We start from the raw sequence: 23,297 nt of genomic DNA, 5'->3' as shown, positions 1-23,297 counted from the left end.
AAAGTCAAACACTTAAATGTCCTAAAGTAATTAAACAACTGAACAAAACTAACATAACTAAAACACCTTTTAATTGAGACTTTCTTATATGACTTTCGTGAGACTCTTGTACAACTCTCATATGAATTGTTGCTCTGTGAGACTTTTTGATGTGAGAGTTATATAAGACTTTTCCACAACATTCCTCCTCAAACTGGAGTTTATAACTTCATTTTGCAACGAAAAAGATTCTTAGTCTTCAAGAAAAAAATTCTTCATATTGTACTCTCCTTGACGTAGATATTCTGGTCACATAAAATTTGATTACCACAAGTTGAATTCTTTATGATAGATTCTATCACTTACTTCATACTTCATACTTCTCTTTCTATTCTCTCCCTACGAGCTGTACAACAAAATTTCATATACCAGTCAAAATGGTCATAGTCTAAAAAAACTCTTTTCAATTTCAATGGCAAAAAAAAATGCCTAATTTTAGGCATGAAAGAAAGACTACTCACTTTGTAAGGGTAGTTCAAACAAAAATACCTCTTGGGTGAAGAATAAAAGAAGTTGGATATTGGGCACACTTCTATAATTTTTTTTTTTTTTTTTTTTAATGATGCTGAATTTTATTATGAGAGCTCAAACGAGCAGATTACACGAGGGGAAGCCTTCCCAAACAATGAGAGATTGCTGGGAGGTTCCGGATTTTGCCAATTTATCATCCAAAGAATTGGCTGATCTAGGAATGAGGTTCCAATTACAATGAATGAATGACACAATGTCAGCAATACAATCAGTGATTGGCCAGTGGCGCCAAGTAGGGGAGCTTTCTTGTGAACACCAGCTGATGACAGTTTTTGAATCGCCTTCAATAATCAGCTTGCCATGGAGCAACTCTTTAAAGTTTTGGAGGCCGAACAGAAGAGCACTTACTTCAGCAGTATTTGAATCAGCAATACCCACCGGCCCTGCATAGGATAGAATAGGGTCTCCACTGCTGTATCTGAAAACACCACCAGCTCCAGCCGGCCCAGGACAGCCTAAAGCACTGCCATCAAAATTGAGTTGACTCCTATACTTTGTTGGTAACGAGTCTAGGCATTGCTCTAAAGTATTGAAAAATAAAAGATGATAAATTGAAGAAATATTAGAAGAAAACAATAATAGCAACAATCATACTTTAATTGAAAAGGAGGCGACTATGCAACACACATACTTCCAAACGAATTTGAAACTTTAGATAAAAGGAGGCGACAATGCAACACACTACTTCAAACCGAAATTCTAAAGAAAATAATAACAACTTGCTTGTCATTAGAAGAAAACAATAATAGCAACAATCATACTTTAATTGAAAAGGAGGTGACTATGCAACACACATACTTCCAAACGAATTTGAAACTTTAGATAAAAGGAGGCGACAATGCAACACACTACTTTAAATCGAGTTTCTAAAGAAAATAATAACAACTTGTCAAATCAATAATGAGTGTGACCTTTTTTTTTTAAAAAAAAAAAATATGGGAGATTGTAATGGTAGAACAATAATGTTAAGGAATAGTCCCACTTGGATTAGTGAGTACAATGATCTTGAGTTTATTAGATGGGAAAGAGGCTTCCTAAGTTGGTTGTCATTTTGGGATGGGCCTTGGACCCAACTTTACGTGGTATCAGAGCAGGTACTCATATGTGGGCTTACATCTAAATTATCCACTTGTAAAGCCACAAAGGAGGGCATACACCTAAATTATCTACTTGTAGAGCCACAAAAGAGGGCCTACTCGTGAGGGGGAGTGTTAAGGAATAGTCTCACATGGATTAGTGAGTACAAAGATCTTTAGTTTATTAGTTGGGAAAAAGGCTTCCTAAGTTGACTAGTCATTTTAGGATGGGCCTTGGACCTTGGACCCAACTTTACAAGTAAAAATAACAAAAAGAAGTTTCTGGGGAGTGATTATAATTTTTGGAGATGACGATGTAGAAGATATGCAACCGATGCAGACAAGCAAGCCAACACTAGAGAGGAGACCCTAGACCCAAATTACCTCGTGTGATCTTCCCTCAAAACTAAATTAATAGATGCCAACATGGAGTGCTTAAGTTTGACCAAACTCTCTGATTCGAAGGGAAATATGTCTAAAAAACTAGGACTCTATGAGGAAAGGAGACCAGCTCATATTGATAAGATTACCAGCTTGTGAACCATGGTGGGTCCCACATTGTAACAACCCCCCTCAAGTTGGGAAGAGAGACATTGTAGATGCCCAGCTTGCTGCAGATGGTAGACATAATCTTGTGAGTGACCGGCTTGGTGAGAATATCTGCAACTTGACTTTGTGATGATATATGCCTTAGAGATAAAAAACTTGCTTGGAACTTTTCTCGTATAAAATGGCAGTCCATTTCAATATGCTTCGTTCTTTCATGGAAGACTGGATTTGATGTAATGTGTATTGTTGTTTGATTATCACAATATAGATCCATCAAAGCTTCTTTGTAGAATCCCAATTCAGTGAGAAGAGATCTTATCCATAGGAGTTCACTAACAGTGTGTGCCATAGTTTTGTATTCTGCTTCTGCACTAAACCGTGCTACTACATTTTGCTTCTTGCTTTTCCATGTAACCAAATTCCCTCCAACCATCGTACAAAATCCCGAAGTAGATTTTTTGTCATCCGGGGATCCGGCCCAGTCTGCATCTGAGAATCCTTCGATGTTGAAGTGACCATGGTTTTTATAGAGAAGTCCTCTTCTTGGAGCTCCTTTCAGATATCGTAGTATCCTTTCAAGTGCTTGTCAATTACTAAGTTGTGGCTTGTGCATGTATTGACTTACCACACTTACTGCTTATGATATATCCGGCCTTGTTACACACAAGTAAATAAGTCTTCCCACTAGTCTTTGATATTTTCCAATATCTACATCTTCTCCAGTGCCTCCACATAATTTTGTATTGAGACCATAGGAGTTTCTGCTGGTTTGCATCCCATCATTCCTGTCTCCTCTAGTAGATCAAGGCCATACTTCCTTTGGGATAGCACAATCCCATGTCTAAATTGTAATACTTCAATACCCAAAAAATATTTTAGTCCAAGATCCTGTCTTGAATTTAGCACATATTTTTTCCTTTGTTTTCTGGATGCCCTCGGAATCACTACCAGTTAAAATCATATCATCAACATATACTGCCAGAATTACCTTACCTCTCTGTGTTTTCAATAAGTACTGAGTGATCTACAGAGCATTTGTAAAATCCAGCGCGTATGAAGGCTTGACTAAATTTCTCAAACCATGCCCGAGGGGACTGTTTGAGATCATACAAAGATTTTTGTAGTCGACATACTGACTCCCCCTCAACCACATACCCAGGTGGTTGTTGCATATAAATTTCTTCGTTAATATCCCCATTCAGAAATGCATTTTTCACATCAAGTTGATATATCGACCATGATGAATTGGCCGCCAGAGATAATAATATACGTACCAAGTTCATTTTTTCCACTGGAGAGAAAGTTTCTTCATAATCAATACCATAACACTGAGTATAACCTTTAGCAATCAGTTGAGCCTTCAGTCGTGCTATTGACCCATCTAGATTATGTTTGACAGTATAAACCCACTTGCAACCGATGGGTTTTTTATCTATTGGAAGAGGAACCAGTGATCATGTCTGATTGTCATTAAGTGTCTTCATTTCTTCATCCATTGCTGCCTTCCACCCTGGATGTTGTAGAGCCTTCTGATAGGATTGTGGAACAGATATGGAGGAAATAGAAGAAAGAAATTGACAACATAGATGTGAGAGGCGATGATGAGACACAAAATTTGAAATGGGATGAGAAATAGAAGGTCGAGTGCATGATCTAGGTTATTTCTGTACAACAATAGGACGAGTATCATATTGAGGGCCAAAAACAACTGAGGATGAAGGATTTACCTCTGTGGGATCTGTTAACTCAGCAGGTGTGGTGTCAGACACTTACTCTGGGGGTTGAATAATCTCTGTATCACGGGGCACAACCGGTCTAGGAAATGAATTATGAACAAAACATTGACATCTGAAGACTCAAAGGTAGTGAAAACGAATCATCATTTGGTAATAATCTAGAGTAAGGAGATTTATTACCAAGAATAGAAGATGGTAGACGATTTATAAGAAAGTGAGCCGTAAGGATTGCATGAGGCCAGTAAAAGTAGGGAACTTTCATGGCATATAATAAACCTCAAGCTACCTCAAGAATATGACGATTTTTCCGTTCGGCTACACCATTTTGTTGAGGAGTGTAGACATGTGATGTTTAATGGATAATGCCATTTTTTCGACTAAAGGAGTCAAGGTCTTTGGAAATATATTCTTTGGCATTATCAGATTAGAGTATTTTTATTTTCTGACCAAATTGTGTGAGTACCATAGCATGAAATGACTTAAAAATCAATGGTATTTCAGAACGCTCCTTAAATACAAACAACCAAGTTGTGCGAGTGAAATCATCAATAAATGTAATAAAATATTTTGCTTGAGAATGTTTGAGACACTCAAGGGCCCTAGACATCAGTATGAATTGAAGAAAATGGAGTAACACTTTTGATTTCTGGACGAGGAGAGTATGTACTCCTTTGATGTTTACTCATTTTACAAACCTCACAATGAAATTCTGACCTTACTTTAAGAGTAGGAAACACATAATGAAGAAACTGTGCAGATGGATGTCCCAACCGATTGTGCCATAACCATGTCTCATTTTCAATGGTGGAAAACCATATTCATTTTTGACATGTCCAGGTAGTAAAGCCCTCCTTGTTCATGACCTCCACCAATCACCTGCTTCGTTATAAGATCCTGAAATACACATGAAGTGGGTGAGAAGGTAACAGATTAATTAAAATATTTTGTCAGTTGATTAACAGATAATAGATTCAAAGGAAAAGTAGGAACGAATAGAATATCAGTTAGCGGAAGTGATGGTGTGACAAAAGTGGATCATTTTCCTTGGAATTTGGTTTGAGAACCGTTAGCTATGGTAACAAACTTGTGTGAGAGACACAGAGATAGAGAATGTAATAAATTTTTGTTACCTGCAAGATGTTCGGAGGCTCCTGAGTCAATTATCCAAGATGAAGATGAGGCAGATAACATACTTGAAGCAGTAGTGGCATCAGTAGTTGCTGAGGAACTAGGAGAAGAACCCAAAATTGTCTTCATTTTCTGAAATAGTTCATACTCTTCATCAGTAAAAAAATTTTGTGCTGCTGATTTTGTGGGGCTATTCTTCTTTTGTATCACTTACAAAGGCTTGATTAGCCTTTGTCAATACTAATTGTCAATTGGCTTTATAGCATATTTCTTTATAATGATCATATTGTCCACAGTAACTGCTTGCCTTGTAATCCTTGTAATAGCATTGATCTACAGTGTAGCCAAATTTTTACAATGAGTACATTCTTTCCCATATGCTCTACCGACATCAGTCCTTCCATCTCTTCCTCGGCCTCCTCTATAACCTCTGCCTCAGCCTTGATTGCGGTCAGATGATGTTCCTCTATGATCTGAATACATAGTGGATGATACTTCAGTAGTGGCGGAAGAAGTGTCTAGAATACGGAGTAATGTTGCATAAACATTATCAAACATGGGGACAACAGAAGCACTCAAAAGTTGACTCTTGGCAATCTCAAGATGTGGTTTAATATTTGCAAGGCAAATAGCAGTAATTAAGGCTTCCTTCTGCTTGTCTTGGACAGAAATATCTATGGTTGAAGGTTGAGCTAACTTCCACTCTTGAAGAAAGCCTCTAAAGCGGGCCAAGTATTCATGGATATTTTCTCCTTGTTTAGTATTCAACATCCTTTGGAGGAATGTCATATGGTCTATGTAGAGTATCCGGGCAAGAATACATCTTAGCACATGTCTCCCAAATTTGTATAGCAGTGTCAAGATGAATGACATTGTTGGAGACATGTTCTTCCATGCTGTTGATTAGCCAACTAATCACCAAGGTATCATTTTTCAACCATTTGTGATAAAAAATATCTTCTTCATCAATAGGTGGTCCTCGGTTGGTGAGGTGACCAAGTAGGTCATTGTTATAAGAAACCTCCGAACCGATGTGGACTAACTCATAAAATTTGCTACCCCTCGTAAGGGTATAGTGGTAATTCTCAGTATATCACCTTTGATATTCATATTTGCTTCGGCCATGATAGGTCCTTCAACGAAAATAACTCTCAAAAAATTTCTTACAATAACACTAAGTAGTATTCTTCAAACAACTTGATGTATGGAGAACTTTAGCATTAACATTAAATCAGTATTCTGATTTTTGTTCCTTAAATTCCACTTATAAGAGACTCAATATCAATCTTCTATATCAAAGGACACTTGTTCCCACAATTTTTTTTTTTTTTCCAACAATCTGATCATGGACTGGTCTCGGTTCACAGAAATTCCAAACCGACAACTGTTTTGATAGCTTCTTCTAGATGGAGAGGCATGTATATCCACAATATCATAAGATGAAAAACATTCACATACTCCTCTTTAAATCATCTTCGAAATTTGGAAACCAGTAACATGAAGTAATAAAAAAAATGAAGAACTTATCTCACGGTTTGTGATCTTTCTTCACAAAAGAGTCTTCTTTGAGTGGTGTTGACCATATCTTTTTAGCGCATTCCTTTTGACCAGGGATCCTAAATTTAATGCTTTGATAGCATGTTGAATTTAGGATGCTTTTTCCAATATTTCGAGCAAGAGAAGAGAGAAAAAAAAAAGAAAAGGGGAGAAAAGCTCTTGGGTAGAGAGAAGAGAAGAAGAAAAAAAGGTGTGCACCAAGCAAGAGAGAGAGATTTACTCAAGAAGGAGATGTATAACTTGTTTAATTCCGAATTACAAGACCTCTATTTATAGTAGAGGAAGTGATAGAATTATTATACAATTAACCTTTCAATCTCCAAATTACATTCCAACTCTAACTCTCTATGATAAGTCTATCATGAAAAGATAACACAATCTACTAGAGGTCTAATATAAGTTGAACTAGAACTCTTCTTCAATAACGTGGACATAAGGGAGGAGGCTAGCTTGTGTACCATGGTGGCTCCCACATTGTAACATAAAGTCTCTTTCTTGCTGATATAAAATGCCTAAAAAAACGTAACTTTCTGTTGTTGCTTAAACTTTTCCTGTTGCTTGACCTTTGCTTCTTCAAATGTCGGGTTCTCTTTATAAAAAACTCTGATTGGCAAAATTGTTTTTGAGTTGGAAAATAGACTCAAAATCCTGTCTATTAATAGATAATTTGCAGTATGTAAACAGTATTATAGAGGTATGAATGTTATGGGAAAAACATGTACTGGGACTAGAAACATGAATGAGGAAGATAAAGAAAAACACAAACCTAAACTAGTAGAGATGATAGATAAGAAAATAATCATATTATATTTGTGGGTTGAACAAGTCAAATCACAAAACTTGCTCTAATACCATGTTGAATTTCTGGAAAAAAGAAATAATTCATTGACTTGATTATCATTGATTGCAATGAGCCTCTATTTGTTATAGAGGAGACTAGTAGAATTGGATTACAATTAAACTATTCATATCTCAATTACTTTGAAAGCCAAATACTTAAGTCCTAGAGTAATTAAACAATTGAACAAGAATAGAAGATTAGTATAACTAAAACATTTTTTAATTGAGACTTTTTGTGAGACTTCCTTTCGCGAAACTCTTGTAAGATTCTGCTATATGAATTGTTGCTTTGTGAGACTTTTTGATGTAAGAGTCATGTAAGACACTTCAGCTAATACCTTAGTGACTACTCTTTGGAAATGAGAAAGCTACAAATTTTCCCCGAGGGCTTAGGTTGCTATTCGCTTCAATCCTTCGGCAGTTAACCGCCTCGCCTCAATTGCCCGTTTGCTATTAGCTTCGGGAGCTTGCTTTGCAACCTAAGCGATTTCATAACCAGAAAGAACGTCTGTTTTCCCGCCCCTAGATGTAGTAGTCGAGCAATGCACCCTCACTTAAAGTTAATGAAAGCAAGCCGGAACCGCTGAGAGACCAGACCAAATAATCACACCCTGCACTTGAGCCCGTGATGACTCTTCTTGCCTTTCTCTCTTGCTCTTAATAAAATCTCTCACTGTTCTCCTAAAAGAAAAGAAATTTTTTTTTGCCCCCTATTGTGTCTTAATTGTCTTCCCCTCTGTTTTTGTTATGTTAGCCATGAGTTGCTTGGATGACTCTTCTTGCCTTTCTCTCTTGCTCTTAATAAAATCTCTCACTGTTCTCCGAAAGCCAAAAAAAAAAAAAAAAAAATTCTTTTTGCCCCTTATTATGTCTTAATTGTCTTCACCCCTGTTTTTGTTATGTTAGCCACGAGTTGCTTGGATGACTCTTCTTGCCTTTCTCTCTTGCTCTTAATAAAATCTCTCACCGTTCTCCGAAAGCAAAAAAAAGAAAAAAAAAAATTGTCCCTTGTTGTGTCTTAATTGTCTTCCCCTGTTTTTGTTATGTTAGCCATGAGTTGCTTGGATGACTCTTCTTGCCTTTCTCTCTTGCTCTTAATAAAATCTCTCACTGCTCTCTGAAAGCCAAAAAAAAAAAAAAGAGAATAAATCTTGTTTGCCCCCTATTGTGTCTTAATTGTCTTCACCCCTGTTTTTGTTATGTTAGCCACGAGTTGCTTGGATGACTCTTCTTGCCTTTCTCTCTTGCTCTTAATAAAATCTCTCACTGTTCTCCGAAAGCAAAAAAAGTAAAAAAAGAAAAAAAATATCTTTTTTGCCCTATTGTGTCTTAATTTTCTTCCCCTCTGTTTTTGTTATGTTAGTCATGAGTTGCTTGGATGATTCTTCTTGCCTCTCTCTCTTAATAAAATCTCTCATTGTTATCCGAAAGCAAAAAAAGAAAAAAATCTTTTTTGCCCCCTTTTGTGTCTTAAATGTCTTTCCCCTCTGTTTTTTGTTATGTTAGCCATGAGTTGCTATAATCGTATGAGGCTCAATAAAATGTATTTGAGCAAGTTCTTTGTCTGCATGAATCTTGGAGTTATATAATTTCTTATTTTAAGATATGATGTACATTTTGTAGCCGAGTCTATTGGGCTTTGGCTCAATGGTCATGTGGGAGAGTTTTTAGTGTGAGATATTGGTTTCTTGTCTCAAGAGGATAGGGGGTTCGACAAGAAAATTTTGTAGCTGAAATTGATATTTTTGTAGATGAGCATATTAAGTTTGCCTATTTGCCACATGTATTGGCGACTTGTAAGGAAACATTTCGGTCATAGCAGAGAATTCAAGGTCTCATCTGGGAAGATTGCAGTTAACAATGTCTAAATCCATGCCGTCATGTATGAAGTTCACTAATTTTGATGTAATTTTTAACTTTTGACTGGTTCCAGGTACCATTCTTTCCATCACCGTACCTGCCTTGTACAGTAAATATGAAGAACATGTTGATAGGTATGCTGGGATCGTCCACATGAAAATTTCTAAGCACTACAACATTGTTGATGCAAATGTGATAAGCAGACTTCCAAGAGGTTTCGCCAAGAATAAAGAGACCTGAGCTAACTGTAGCGGATTCTGCTTAGTTCTGTCTGTACAAATGCTTGTTTTGTCTCTCGTTTATCTTTTTTGCTATAGAATTTTTTGTTTTGATCCTTGTAAATTTCATAGTGTATTGTAAATTTTTCTTCTTTTCTGTAAGTCAATTTCGAACTCTTTCTTGGAGATGTCAAATTTTCTGGGAGCATACAAATTTGAGAAATCAACCTTTCTGATGTGGTGGTTTTGAGTTTGTTCATGTAAAGAACACAAGTTTTGTTGTGTATCAGGATGGATATGTTGATCAGCTTGGGTTGTACTCTCAATTTAAAGATAATCTGAATTATCTGACGTTTAGATTCCCTCTTACATTGTACAAAAGTTACATTGCAGTCCACTTAATTCAGTCTATCTTGTCACTTGGATTAGATTCAAAATTTTTAATTCATATTTTATCTAATGCCTTCTAAATTGCTTTCCCAGGAAATAATTTTGATAATAACAAATATTTAGTGTCTTTAATTGAAGTTACTTAGGATGTGTTTCAATTAAGAACCAGCTCCGTTTATGGGATATCCATTAAAACTTCACTGAAAGTCCAGTCTTATTGGGTTTTTAATATACATCCATGAGGTTTTTATTGAGTTGGATAGAGTTTGATTTTGGGAAGCTCAGGCCATTAACAGCAAATAGGGTAAATCATCATGAGCAAAACAAGTTATGAGCTTTCCTGATCATAGACATTTAGAGCATGTTAGAGCAAACAAAAACGCAGAACTATCATTAAAAATCCGAAATCAAGCTACTTCAGTTTAGTTTCTTCTGATCTCCCTACAGCAACTCATTGGCTTCTTCCAACCAAGCGTTGTATGTATCATCAGAGAACAGCACAAAGTGCACCTATGAGGAATTATCAAGATCAAGTGAAACAGTTAATGAGATTCCCAATAACAGAATAAGGTGCACCAGAGTTTTAATTGGTTTAAAAGAATCAAAGAAGGCAAATTCAGTTCAATGCTAAGGGATCTGGTTTTTCCATATCCAATCTTTGAAAACTGACTAGAAGAGCATTAGAGTATCAGGGGGAACACTAAACTAAATCATGTATGAAACACCTCAAAGATGGAAAATTAATGAGAGACAATGAAGAAACTGGAAGTATTTAAAAGAAGGGGCTTTGACAAATGCATGCAACAAAGATGACAAAGAAACCAAAAGAACAAACTGATATTATGGGAGGACTTCTATACACAACCATGCAAGAACTATATACGGACGATATGCTACCTCTTTGAAGTCGGCACCGAACTCCTTAATTGTTAATATGGCTATTCTAGAAGCTTCTTTAAAAGGATAGCTGCACAAAGGTAGAAGAAAACATCAAACACCCAGCTGCCTGCAAACATAAATGCATACGTAACCAGTAAAATATAATATATGCGTATTCTAAAACACGAAACTTAACATTTGGGTGGTTCCAATTTCATCAATAAAAGGAGCAAAATCATTGTCTTCAGAGCTTTGTCCCAGCCATTACTGAGATCGCTAATAGCACAAAAGAGCAAAACTGCGAGAATACATGCTGAGACCAACTTGATTGGAAAAAATACTCGCATATCTAAGCTCAGGAAGAGTACTATGCCATTCAAAGATTTATTCTCAGGTGTTCATGTTTGGACTAACACATGCCATATCAGCTGAGTAGAGCCTGGTCAACTAAATTTATTCATGTATGAACTTTCTGTCAGTGTGTGTAGTGTAACCATCAACCATACTGTTGGAGTTGTTGACTAACTGGTCAGAAGATAGTATCACTATTTATCAAGGAGAGACACTGGCATTAATTGTAGACCATTTAATAAACCCAACAAATGTCTAATTAAAGCAATGAAAATATTTCTCCAAATGTTGGCCCAAAGGAGATTTACCTACACCTATTTTGCTTCAGTTCTGCATCTCCCATCCCCTGTTTTGGCACTTAAAAAAATCGTGTATTGTGCAATCCTAGGTATCATCATTTGTGGTTCCCATGATTACCTCAAGGCATCCCTGCCACTGCGACAACCACCTCATCAGGAAGGTCCAATTACCATGAGCAGGTTCATTAACACTTGCTAAACATAGGTGAACACTGCATGCAGTCCCATGGTTTAGTTTAAGTTCTTTAATTATTAATCCATTTTACCTTCTTTGGTTCCTCCAAAACCAACTAGTCCAGAAACTTCAGAGATGCAATTAGTTTAATGATGCCATGGAATGGAAGACCGCAAAGCTTGGGTTTGGCCTTCCTACCATGGAATTCTTCAGAGCAGTTTGGTACTATTTAAGTTGTTGCAGTGTTTCAAAATCAGTTTTTAAGATATACAGGGGAAAAAAAAAAGAAAAAGAAGTGCATCCCATAAATTTTGATAATTGCTGCATAAAGGACTTCCCATGACAGGAAAAAAGTCACAACCCTAGTTTGATACACATAGCCACTGATATGACTAAATTTAAGAGTTTTGATGATAAGGAGGAGAGGATAACGTATCACACTCTGCAGTAGGGTTCTGCAGTAGGGAAGGAAATTGATCCAATGACACTCATTATCATTTTAATTTGCTGAAGGACGATTTCAGATATGAGGCCAATTTATGAAAAAATAGTCCACCAATAATCCCCAGTTCTCTCTCTATTGCTATAAAACCTGAAGAAAGAAACTTTATAGCATGATAGAGGTCGCTGTCATCAATATATTTTTTGAAGTAATTAACTACAAGACTGAGACTCAGAGAATCCTCACAGACAAGACATAGGCAAAATAATCAGACGTTTACAATCATTAAACAGCCATTTTTCAGGCATTTAAGAGTTATTCAGGCAGACTGAAATGCCTTAATCAGCCAATAGTGAATTTGTTAAGTTGATTTGACAGTGAGGAGTCCAGTATGCAGACCCAGCTCTCCTTCTCAACTCAAAAGTAGAAAGGCTCCAGTAAAATCAAAAGCATGCTCACTACCTCCAATCTCAAAGGAAGAATGTTTCATGTGAAGGATGTTCCATGGGTCAGTCAAGTAAAAACTACAACTTAAATGTACTTACTAGCAATGATACAGGTTATGCAGTTGGATCCTTTGATGGTGCACTAGGATCCAGTGATCCAGTCACTTTTCACAGACATGTCAGGTATGAGATGTGCGTAAAAATTGAATGTGAACTAAAACTATCAAAGGAAACAGCCCAAGGTTTTCTTCAAGTGGTTAATGGTAACATAAGTTATGCAAAATACTCTCAACTAGATTCAGGAAGGACAAGGGCCATCCAATCTTACCCATATACACCACATGATATGGCAGGAAAGGCAATATACTGGATGTTGTTCTCTCTAGCAAGCCTTAAGGAGTTCCTGTGCAAATTGCAAAAATTAGAGAAAAATCACCATTTGCTAGTAGCATCAACCCCATCTAACAGACTACCTGTATGCATTTTGCAAGGATGTCTCAGGGTGCGGGTCAGAGGCATAAATGGGCCCAACTGTATGAATTACATGAGATACAGGTAACCTAAAGGCTCTGCATTATCCAAAATTAAGACAAGTGGTCAAATGAGGGTAGGGAGACATTCAAGCAAATTTGTCAACTACAAGGAGCAAATGTCATAAGACTCTCAATACTTAAACAAGTACATACGGAGTTATCCGGGCTTCCCCAGTGGGGCAGCGGACACCAGGTCGGACCTCTGGGACTTCCCTGCATGCAGCCACTAGTTCTGGGCCTGCACTTCTATGTATAGCTGATGAAGAAAGTTTGCAACATTAGGGTAACTTCACATTTAACTTCATTGAGAATTTCAGTAGCAGTTTTTTTTTTTTTTTTTTTTTTTGAAATAGTGAAAATTTTCAATAGCAGTTACCTCCATCCACACCACCACCTCCAAGCATTCTCTCATTTGCTGCGTTAACCTACAAAAACAGTTCCTGTAAGTAAGAATCATAGCAACCTATTATTGAATAAAGGCAACTTCAGGTTCTTCACATAACACACAATGTTGCCATGTGAATATAAAATTAACTTGATAGCCCAACAACACGATCAACGCTGGATAGTGAAAGAGTTAGCCGCCCATCCGAGAATAGTCAAAAGCACATTAAGCAAAGCCATTGCTTTGAACGGCGATTTTACCACATTACACCAACCCATGGCGCAATAATTTGATTCCGCACAGGATATCGTCTGACAACCTTCTGCCTCAAAGATCCTAGCCAATCATGATGAAAAATGGAAGAGACATTATCAAGTAAATGAAGGTTGGCGAAGGGGCAGTGGCCTCTGTACCCTTTACGGAACGTAAGAAATGAAACGTTATTGATTACCTAAGAAGAAGAAAGCATAGTGCAATTGAACGCTCACCCAAGCAAAAGGACAAGCGCCACTCCTAGGAGTACTAAAAGAGTATTTACAGTGACACCTCAAAACCAAGCACTTCGGGTGTTCACTTACGGGATTTGATAAATTAGTCTAGATTGAAAGAGCCACAACAGCACACAAGAAAACTCACAACTGCGTCCGTCTCGCCGTTGACGAACCATTTCGTAATGTCACCCTTCTGAATTTTGAAGAAGCTCGATGGAGACAACGCGAAGCTCGGGATCCCTCCATCACTGTCCAGTCCGGCAGAAGAGACACCCGAGGTTCGATCACTCGCCATCGCTGTTACACTTGATGAGAGTTTCAAGGTTCTGCAGGAATCAAGACTTCTGATAGTTTTTCGGGCTAGGAGAACTCCAGGGGTTTTGGTCAAGGAGCTTAGGAAACTTCGAGATGCCCTCCACGACATAGAGGAAGTGGCCGTCATTTCAAATCTTTCCCTTACGGGGAAGGAGCGACTTCTTGGGTGATCTACCGACACCCTCCGTCCATCCCAACCGTCCAATGTTGATCCTTCAGGTTACAAAGCTGATAAGGATTAAATTTTAAGGATTCCATAATTTCCCGCAAAACCATGATGCATAACGCTGCTCCGGCTTTGATCTCATATATAGCTCAAGAAATCTGAATGAATTTTCTATATTTTTCTTCCCTACGTGGCTAAGTTACTTACCCAAACAAGGGTCAGCATGAGCTGACCTTTAGGGACTCCATTCACATGAACCCTAGAGAGAAAGAGAGATTCAAAGAAAAATAATACTCTTTCAATCATCCTTGCATTCATTATATTACAATTCTTTGATCATTTCATGACATGCTACCAAGGAGGCAACTTGAATCTCTCAAGGAAAAACTTTCTATAACGGTGTAACTTTTTTCTTTTCTTTTTATGTAACTGTGAAAGATTCATTTAGAACTTGTTAATCTAGATAAAAAGACCTAGATAGAGTTAGAATTTACTAACAATCTCTTGGGGAGATTGGCATTATGTAAAATCATGTATTGACTTACATGCAGCCAAAAAGAGTCGGAATCTCTTTGGTAAATTTTGAGCTATTAGAACTTAATAGTAGAATTTTCCCAAGCAAGGGTTTTTGGGCTGTAACTACCACTAAGGGAACATCGGTAACAAAAAATTTATTTGTCCCTATGGTGTGTGCATGTTGTTCTTTACTTTGAATTGCTTTTCTGCATAACTTTTTATTTTAATTTGACACCCCCCCCCCCCCCCCACACTAAAGTCATTTGAAAATTAAGTTTAAACATAGAAGGGCAGGGGAGGGGGAGGGGATTAAATAGGTTTACGACTCTTTAATGGCCAATTCAAAAGTATTGTGTCACTAAAACAAATAAGACATGCAATAACTAACTGATCACAATAAACATAACAAGTTTATAATGGTTCACAACCCCAAATTAGGTTGCTATATCCATCCCAAGTTGCACCTCACAATTAAATCCACTAAACATCAACTTAATGGCACCTATAACAACAAACCCAAAAGGTCCAAATTACAAGACCTACCCACACTTGGGACTTATGATAAGCAACAACTAGGTGTAGGAACTTAGACCCACAATAGGATTTTCACAAGAAACTACCAATCAGTTTATCCAAATCTTGTTTGGTGTACAACTTTGTAAATATTGCTAGGTTTACTATTAAACACAAAGCCTCTTAATCAGGCACATATTACAATAGAAAACTTTAAAAGAATACACTCAATGCTAGTTGATTCTATCACAACTTGGAGAGGGCATGGGTTGGATAGGGGTCAAGTTTCTAAAAACCTGAACTTGTCCTTAACCCCGACCCCAAAACATGAAACCTAATCACCAACAAAACCTGAAGCATCAAACGCAACCTTGACTCGATCGTTGTCACTACAATGTCGTCCTTATCCCTTCCTCGTAAAACTGGCTTAAACCTGACCCATCCCTATTCCGTCCTTGTACACCCGACCCATCCCCGAACTACCCCATTTTATATCCCCATCTCATCTCCATGGGTCGGGTTTGGAGAAACCCATCCCCAACCTGAAACCCAATGGGTATTTTCCCAGCCCCATCCTTGATTGTGGGATGAAACCCCAAACTAGAACTTGAGATTTTCGAGTTGGGTCAAATTGGATTCCTCATGAAATCCCACTTGACGTTCACTCCTAATTAGAACAATTAACAATTAAAATATATTGAAGATAAACGATTTCAAAGTATGTACATTTTAAGATTTGAAAAATTCAATAATTAGAGTTTGAAAAGTTGTGGAAATGCCCCAAGTTAAAGTCTAATTGAGAGACTCATAGCTAAATATTAATTGCACTCAAATCATTTTATTTCAAAATAAACACAAGTAAGTTCAACACAAAAAAACACCAAGTCCACAATAGGTTTCAAAATTTCAAACACAAGTACATTGTTCTTTTGAAAAACCTTGTTGTTTTGGTGCTTTTGGATTGATTGAAAAATCTTAGAGCATTAGGAATGTAGGGAGAGCTTCATTTTATTCTACTTGGTAAATAGTGTGGGGTAAAAATTTGTTTAAATAAACACTATCAAATAGTCTAAAAACTAGCTGTTTAGTGTCGTTCCTCCTAGAAATGACACTATCTTTTACAAAAGTTCGCCAAATATAATGTAATAAATCTCAAAAAAAATATTTAAAAATCATGGTTTGAAGTTCTAATGATAATGGTAGGCTGCTTACACATTTTGGTGACCTATGGTAGAGAATTGAATATTTGAATTTTTACCCATAGGATTTTTTTAAGGAGCTACCCTTCATAATTTAGTCATTGTAAAAATCTCTTGGGGATAGATTTACGAAACTTGTGCAATTTGTGACTACACTCATTTGGGGCGGCCAAAAGGAGTTTGATAATATTTTTGTAATTTATTTTAGCTAGCTAATTAGTACATTTTTCAGAGCAAGAGTTCTTGAGCAGTAATTACCATTAATATCGATAAAAAATATAATTTTTCAAGATAATATTTTACGTTTTTCTTTGAACATCTTTTTATCCAATTTTATGTAATTTTTCAATTCGCACCCAATTCAACCCCCCTTGAGACACCACCTGACCAACCCATGGATAATCGCATGGACACTACAATGCGATTCTGAGTTGTCTTGTAGGGTAGTGTTGTTTTTTAAGACCGACATTAGTCCCTTCTATTATTTATAAGGCATAATAAGGCATACTCCATTATCCATTTTAACTACCCAAAATCTATTATGTTACACACATAAATTCTTTAGTCGAAATAGGTTAAAAGTGTTCCCTTATCTTTTAGTTACTTAATCACCCACAATAACTAGGTTAATGGGTAAGTAGACAGATTTAAAAATATTTAAAATATAATAAAATATTTAGTAAATCATTAAAAACATATAAAATATTAAAAACAAAATATAACTTATAAAAGTGTAAAATAAGCATATAACCTTAGTTATATTTGACTAGATAATATTTATTTTGGCATCTCCTATAGAAGGAGAGATTTTTTCTAACACTTTAATAAAAAAAAGGGGTTAAAAATTATACTCTTTATTCAGATACTCAAGCAATTAAACATGAAATAACTATTTATGTTTCATCTTTATTTTAATCAGATTGATAAAATAGTAGGATAAACAACTAGGGTGGTTTCAATCATAACTACCTCCAAAACATGCTACGTATGATAATTAAAATAAACCACTTTGCTTCATTAGGTTACATCAAAATAACATAGTCGGTTGTAGTACAGAATTATTATATTCACATTTTGGAAATTCATCATAGTCGTTTTCGGTTAGAAAATTAAATAAGCCACTAAAGAACAGGTATAAGCTTGATTTAAAGTGTAAATGGTGCAATTGTTCTTTCTCCCAGTGATCAGTATTCTGTTAGTGTTACGAGATGCAAAGATTAGAAGAGGAAACATGTATCGATCATCTTCCCAGAGTTGTGTCCTGCGGAGCGGCTCTATTCCAGTGGAAAGGCTCCTGGATGTTTGACGAGTTATTCAAAGCTGCAATGGCGATGAGAAATCACTTTGAGCCTCATCCTAATGATGTAATTCTCACTTCCTTCCCCAAAACTGGAACCACATGGCTCAAGGCCCTTATTTATACAATTCTCCACCATGACATGCCACCGGAAGTATCTCCAGGTTCCGTTTCCGCCGCCGCTGCTGACCCGTTAGTCTCTCAGAATCCCCATGAACTTGTCCCAGTGTTCGAGTTTCAAATATATCCCGGAAACTTACATCTGTTGGATCAAGCCCCATCCCATAGGATCTTCCAGACCCATTTCGCGTACGAGCTCTTGCCGGAATCCATCAAGAGATCGAGCTGTAAGATTGTGTATGTGGCCCGTAATCCAGCTGACACTGTTGTTTCATTATGGCAGTTCTCCAACAGAAGGAGCCACGGAGCAAATGTTTCATTTAAAGAAGCATTTGATGCCTTTTGTGAAGGAACTGTTGCTTACGGTCCATTCTTGGATCATGTTTTAGGTTACTGGAAAGAGAGGAAGAGGGTCTTGTTTATCATGTATGAAGAGTTGAAGGAAGACCCTTACAAACATGTTACGAGACTTGCCAAGTTCCTGGGGCGTAATCTTAGTGAAGAACAAGTCACGAACATCATATGGAGGTGCAGTCTTGAACGACTAAGGAACGTTAAGGCTAACAGAGGAAGGGAAGACATCCATTGGTCAGGATACCCCTATGAAGCATTTTTCCGGAGGGGGAGTGTCGGAGACTGGAAAAATCATCTGACTGAAGAGATGATCCAAAGGCTTATGGGTCTTACTCTGAAGAAGCTCGAGGGTTCAAGATTACAGTTCAAGTGGGAGATGGAAACCACCACCACAACCACCACTGCAACGGATGAGAGGAGGAAGAACTAGATCGCGTAATTGTTTATCTTCAGTTATTGTATCAAGCATTCCTATTCGTGGTCTCTTAGTAAGAACAAGATTTGTATTGGCTTTTTGTGTTATTTTAAAATCTTGAAATAATTGGAGGTAGCTTTCATGGAAGAGTCCATTTTGTCCAAATTCTTGGGGCTATATAGAGTAAAATAAGTGGGATATTTCATCTGAATAATTTCATAATATTCCTTTATGCATTATTACGGGTTCGATAGGGTGGGCCAAATATTCAAATCATAAATATTATGGTAGGTAGACAGCAGACAGCAGAAAAAAAAAAAAACGGAAGAATTTGAAGACAATATTGACTAGGAATGAAGATGTGTTCTTGAGCTTCTTTACATCTCTATAAATTATTTTATCAGAAAAGCAAAATAGAGTTGAACGTTTGAGAGATATTCTGAACAGTGGACAATTCTAACTGGAGAGAGAGATGAAGGAAACAGTGTGGAATGAGAGAGAGCTCCAGCTTCGTAAAAATGAGTACAATTAATTATCTCTCATTTTTATAATTAAAAGTTCTTTTCATAGCGATATATTTAATGACAAAGAAGGAAAATGGGAATGGAAAAGGATGGAGGGAAGAGGAAAGGGAAGGGGAGAGGTCAATGCAGGGGGGGAAGGGATAGGGAGAGAGAAGGGAGGGGGAGAATGAAGGGTCACAAGCAGGGGTGGCTTCGAGCCGAGCCAGTTCGCGAGCCGGCTCGGGAAGAGGAAAGGGAAGGGGAGAGGTCAATGCAGTGGGGGAAGGGATAGGGAGAGAGAAGGGAGGAGGAGAATGAAGGGTCACAAGCAGGGGTGGCTTCGAGCCGAGCCAGTTCGCGAGCCGGCTCGGTTTGGCTCGGTTCGATTCGTCATTTTTCGAGCTCGAGCCGAGCTCGAACACCGAAATCGGCTCGTTTACCTTAACGAGCCGAGCTCGACCGAAGCTAGGTTCGGTTCGTTGGCTCGCGAGCCGGCTCGAAATGAGTCGGATCGGCATGAATCGGTACGGGATCGCGAGCGAGCGGGGGAGTGGGAGCGGGAGGGAGAGCGAGAGGGGGAAAAATTTTTCCTCCCCCCTCGTCACCGCCGACCCCTCCCATCGGTTGTTGTCGCCGCCTCTACCGCCGTCGTAGCTGTTCTCCGGTGTCTATACCGCCGTCGCAGCTGCTCGCCGGCCACCTCTGTGTCCGTCCGTTCGATTTCTTCCTCTCCTCGCCGTCGCCTCTGTTTCCGTCGCCGCCGCTTCCGTCACCGCCGATTCCGTCGCCGCCGACTCCGTCGTGGCCGTCATCTCCGACGATAAATCCTCCCCGGCGCCGTAAGCCCCTTCCCTCGGGGTGGTCTCGGCGGAAAACCAGAACAGGGGAGAAATAATCTCCCCCTTCCTCGCGAGAAGATGATCTCGCACGTGCGAGATCATAAAATAAAAAAAAAACTTTTTCCTCTGGAAAAAATTAAAAATAAATTTTATAGAAATAATTTTCTATAAACTATTAGTGTCTCATGTTTTTTTAAACACTTTTCTAATTGAAATTTTTTATTAAAAATCATATAATTTTCAAAGTAAGATTTTTTGTACCAAGATGGGGTAGAAAACTGTATAAAAAATTTTTGAATAAGTATTTAACAGTTGATGCTGTAATACTTTTAGCATGAAATAATTTTCATTGCAATTTTGTGTTTGATATTTTATTTAATTAAAAATTTATCGATAAGTATAATAATATATTAGATTGATTATTAATTTTTATTTATTTCCCTAGAAGAGACAATAAAAGGTCCATTTAACTTTCCTAAGAAAATTTTAAAATATTTCCTATAATTTTCTAATAAGTCACTAATAGTAATAAGATTTTATTTAAAGGTTTTTTTGGGAATATGTATCATAGGAAAAATATTTTTAGTTTTTCCTAGAATATAAATTTTTATCTAGGGGCACTAAGGAGGCCATAATAAATTATGGCCAAATTCAAAAATTACAAAACAAGCTAGACAACAATTGGAGTAAAAAATATTAATATTGGTGCATTTTAATCCATTATTGAAATTCAATCCTGAACCTCCCCTATCATTATATTTTTTAAAAATGTATGCATAATTTTATATATAATTTATTCAAAGCTACCCCTACGTGCGAGATCATAAACAAGGAAAAAAAAAACTCTTTGTCCCTTCCTCATGGCTCTTAAATAAATTGAAAAGATATTTTAGTAGAAATACGTTTCCAGAGACTAGTTTTTTCAATAAATGTTGAAAAAATATTTTTAATAGAAATAGGGGGACCATTAGTGCCTCGTATTTTTTCAAAATATTTTTCTAATTATAAATTCTTTTTAAAAAATCCTATAATTTTTCAAGTAAGATTTTCTTGCCAAGATGGTTTAGAAAACCATATAGAAAAATTTTGAATAAGTATTTGACAGTTGATGATATAATACTTTGAGCATGAGGCAATTTTCATAGTAATTTTGTGTTTGACATTTTATGTGATTAAAATTTTATCGATAAGTATAATAATATATTAGATTAATTATTAATTTTTATTTATTTCCTTAGAAAAGGCAATAAGAGGTCCATTTAATTTTCCTAAGAAAAATTTAAAATATTTCTTGTAATTTTCTAGTAAGTATGTAATAGTAATATGATTTTATTTAAAGAATTTATAGTTTTTATTTGGGTGATTGTAAATTGATAGTGATATTTTATTTAATTTTGTTGTGTTTGATTATTGTATGGAGTTTATTTATAATGTTATGCAGTGTATGGAGTGTTTAGATTATTTTATGGAGTATATAAACAATTTCATGAAGTGTTTATGGAATGTATAAACAATTTTATGGAGTGTTTATGGAGTGTTTATGCAGGTATTATGTATATTGATTATGCCCAATTTTAAGTAAAGGTCATGCCCAATTTTATACAAGTATTATATATATAGATTATGCTCAATTTTAAGTAGAGGTTATGCCCAATCTTATACACATATTATATATATAAGTTATGCCCGATTTTATGTAGAGGTCATGCCCAATTTTATATAAAATATATGCATAATTTTATATACATTTTATTCGATATATATTTTTTGAAAAGTTTGAAATGTATGTTGAGGCTCGAGCTTGGCTCGAAGCTCGGCTCGAACTCGTTGGGCTCGAGCTCAATAACAATTTTAGGCTCGAGACGAGGCTCGACTTGAAGCTCGGCTCGAAATATTTAAATCAAGCTCGACTCGAACATAGGCAGGTTCGGGCTCGGCTCGGCTCGATGCCACCCCTAGTCACAAGAGAGAGTTTTGAGAAAAGGGGAGGTGTAGAGAGAGAGAGAGAGAGATGTTGGCCCATGTGGATTCTCAAGAGGTGGGTGAATTGGGATTATCAAATTAATATAAGTCATGCATAAAAGCAATTCAAAGTAAATCAAAATATGCGCACACCATAGGGACAAAAATATTTTTTTATCGATGTTCCCCTGGTGGTAGTCACCATCCAAGAACCCTTACTTGGGAAATTTTACTATTTGAAAAGCTCTAATAGTTGAAATTACATAAAGAGATTCTACCTCTCTTTGGCCACGTGTAACTCAACAAAAGTTTTTACAACTCTAATCTCCCCAAGAGATTGCTGCTAGATTTTAGCTCTAGTTAAGTCTTTCCATCTAGATTCTATAGATTCTAGATGAGTCTTTCACAAATTTAAGTAAAAGAATGGAAAAAAGTACAACCTTACTTGGAGAGATGTTTCTCCTTGAAAAAATCAAGCTTCATCTTCTTTGTAGCACGATGTGAAAAGATTGAAGGAGCTTTGACTATGTGAATGCAAGGATTGGACTAAAAAGATGTGAGATTTTTCTAGGTATGTGACTCTCTTTCACTCTAAAGCACTTTTGAAAGAATTTGTAAGATTAAAAATAATGGCTTGAAGTATTTTCCAATAAATGCTCATTAACTTTTCAATACACGATTTTGTGGGGTATTTATAACTTCCCCAACTCAAATTAGCCATTATTTTCCCGTTTTAAAAAAAATTGTACATTGATTAATTGATAATTGAAAAGTGATTGATTGATCGATCAATTAGAGCGACTAATTTTTTGTCAGACAATGACTTATTGATCGATGGACTGATCGATCAATATGTTTCCATTGGTCTAAAAAGTTAAGTTGATAAATCTTTGATAAGGGGATGATCGATCAATCAGAATTCCTTCTAGTTGTGTAATACAAGTATGATCGATTAGTTCATTACCTCTGATTGATCATGTCTTATGTCCCTTACTGGCAAGGTTTTGTCTGATCGATCAATCAGGTGGGATGATCGATCATTCCATGTGAAATTTGCTTGCCTAGGCAGAAATGATCAATCAATCCAAGTGGGATGATTGATCATGCTTTATAGCATAAAATGTCCATGTTTTGGATGATCAATCAATTGACTTTGGTTGATCGACAATAGTT

The 23,297-nt window shown here is 36.8% G+C and overlaps 3 protein-coding genes across 7 annotated transcripts in view; 2 read left to right on the top strand and 1 right to left on the bottom strand.

The window, feature by feature from the left end:
* The window catches only part of LOC137940783 (reticulon-like protein B16), a 28,857-nt gene extending 18,979 nt beyond the window's left edge, over positions 1-9,878 (top strand). For all 4 annotated transcript variants that reach the window (XM_068785912.1, XM_068785928.1, XM_068785922.1 and 1 more), the window contains exon 6: positions 9,390-9,878. In XM_068785912.1, the coding sequence (XP_068642013.1) occupies positions 9,390-9,556 (167 nt within the window). In that variant the 3' untranslated portion in view covers positions 9,557-9,878. The remainder of the gene's footprint in view (positions 1-9,389) is intronic.
* A 238-nt stretch (positions 9,879-10,116) lies between these two features.
* Positions 10,117-14,406, bottom strand: LOC137940659 (uncharacterized). Of its 2 annotated transcripts, XM_068785807.1 has the most exons (7): positions 14,071-14,403; positions 13,426-13,474; positions 13,203-13,305; positions 12,990-13,085; positions 12,845-12,919; positions 10,822-10,891; positions 10,117-10,434 (listed from the first exon to the last, which is right to left on the bottom strand). In XM_068785807.1, the coding sequence occupies exons 1-7, from the start codon at positions 14,365-14,367 to the stop codon at positions 10,366-10,368; spliced, it is 759 nt and encodes a 252-aa protein (XP_068641908.1). In that variant the 5' UTR covers positions 14,368-14,403; the 3' UTR covers positions 10,117-10,365. The 2 variants fall into 2 exon arrangements, with proteins under 2 accessions (XP_068641908.1, XP_068641910.1); XM_068785809.1 differs by lacking the exons at positions 10,117-10,434; positions 10,822-10,891 and adding an exon at positions 10,942-11,589 and having other exon boundaries at positions 14,071-14,406.
* Positions 14,407-15,829: 1,423 nt separating this feature from the next.
* On the top strand, positions 15,830-18,835 carry LOC137942814 (cytosolic sulfotransferase 17-like). The gene is made up of 2 exons (XM_068788549.1): positions 15,830-15,991; positions 17,834-18,835. The coding sequence occupies exons 1-2, from the start codon at positions 15,830-15,832 to the stop codon at positions 18,833-18,835; spliced, it is 1,164 nt and encodes a 387-aa protein (XP_068644650.1).
* The last annotated feature ends 4,462 nt before the right edge of the window (positions 18,836-23,297 follow it).

This window comes from Aristolochia californica, unplaced genomic scaffold, assembly GCF_029961685.1.
Source record: "Aristolochia californica isolate CCGP_79_NKW_82.1479 unplaced genomic scaffold, dmAriCali1.0.hap1 SCAF_10, whole genome shotgun sequence".
Classification (NCBI taxonomy): domain Eukaryota; kingdom Viridiplantae; phylum Streptophyta; class Magnoliopsida; order Piperales; family Aristolochiaceae; genus Aristolochia; species Aristolochia californica.
The sequence above is the reverse complement of the archived record's forward strand: the minus strand, read 5'-3'. Positions and strand labels throughout refer to the sequence as shown.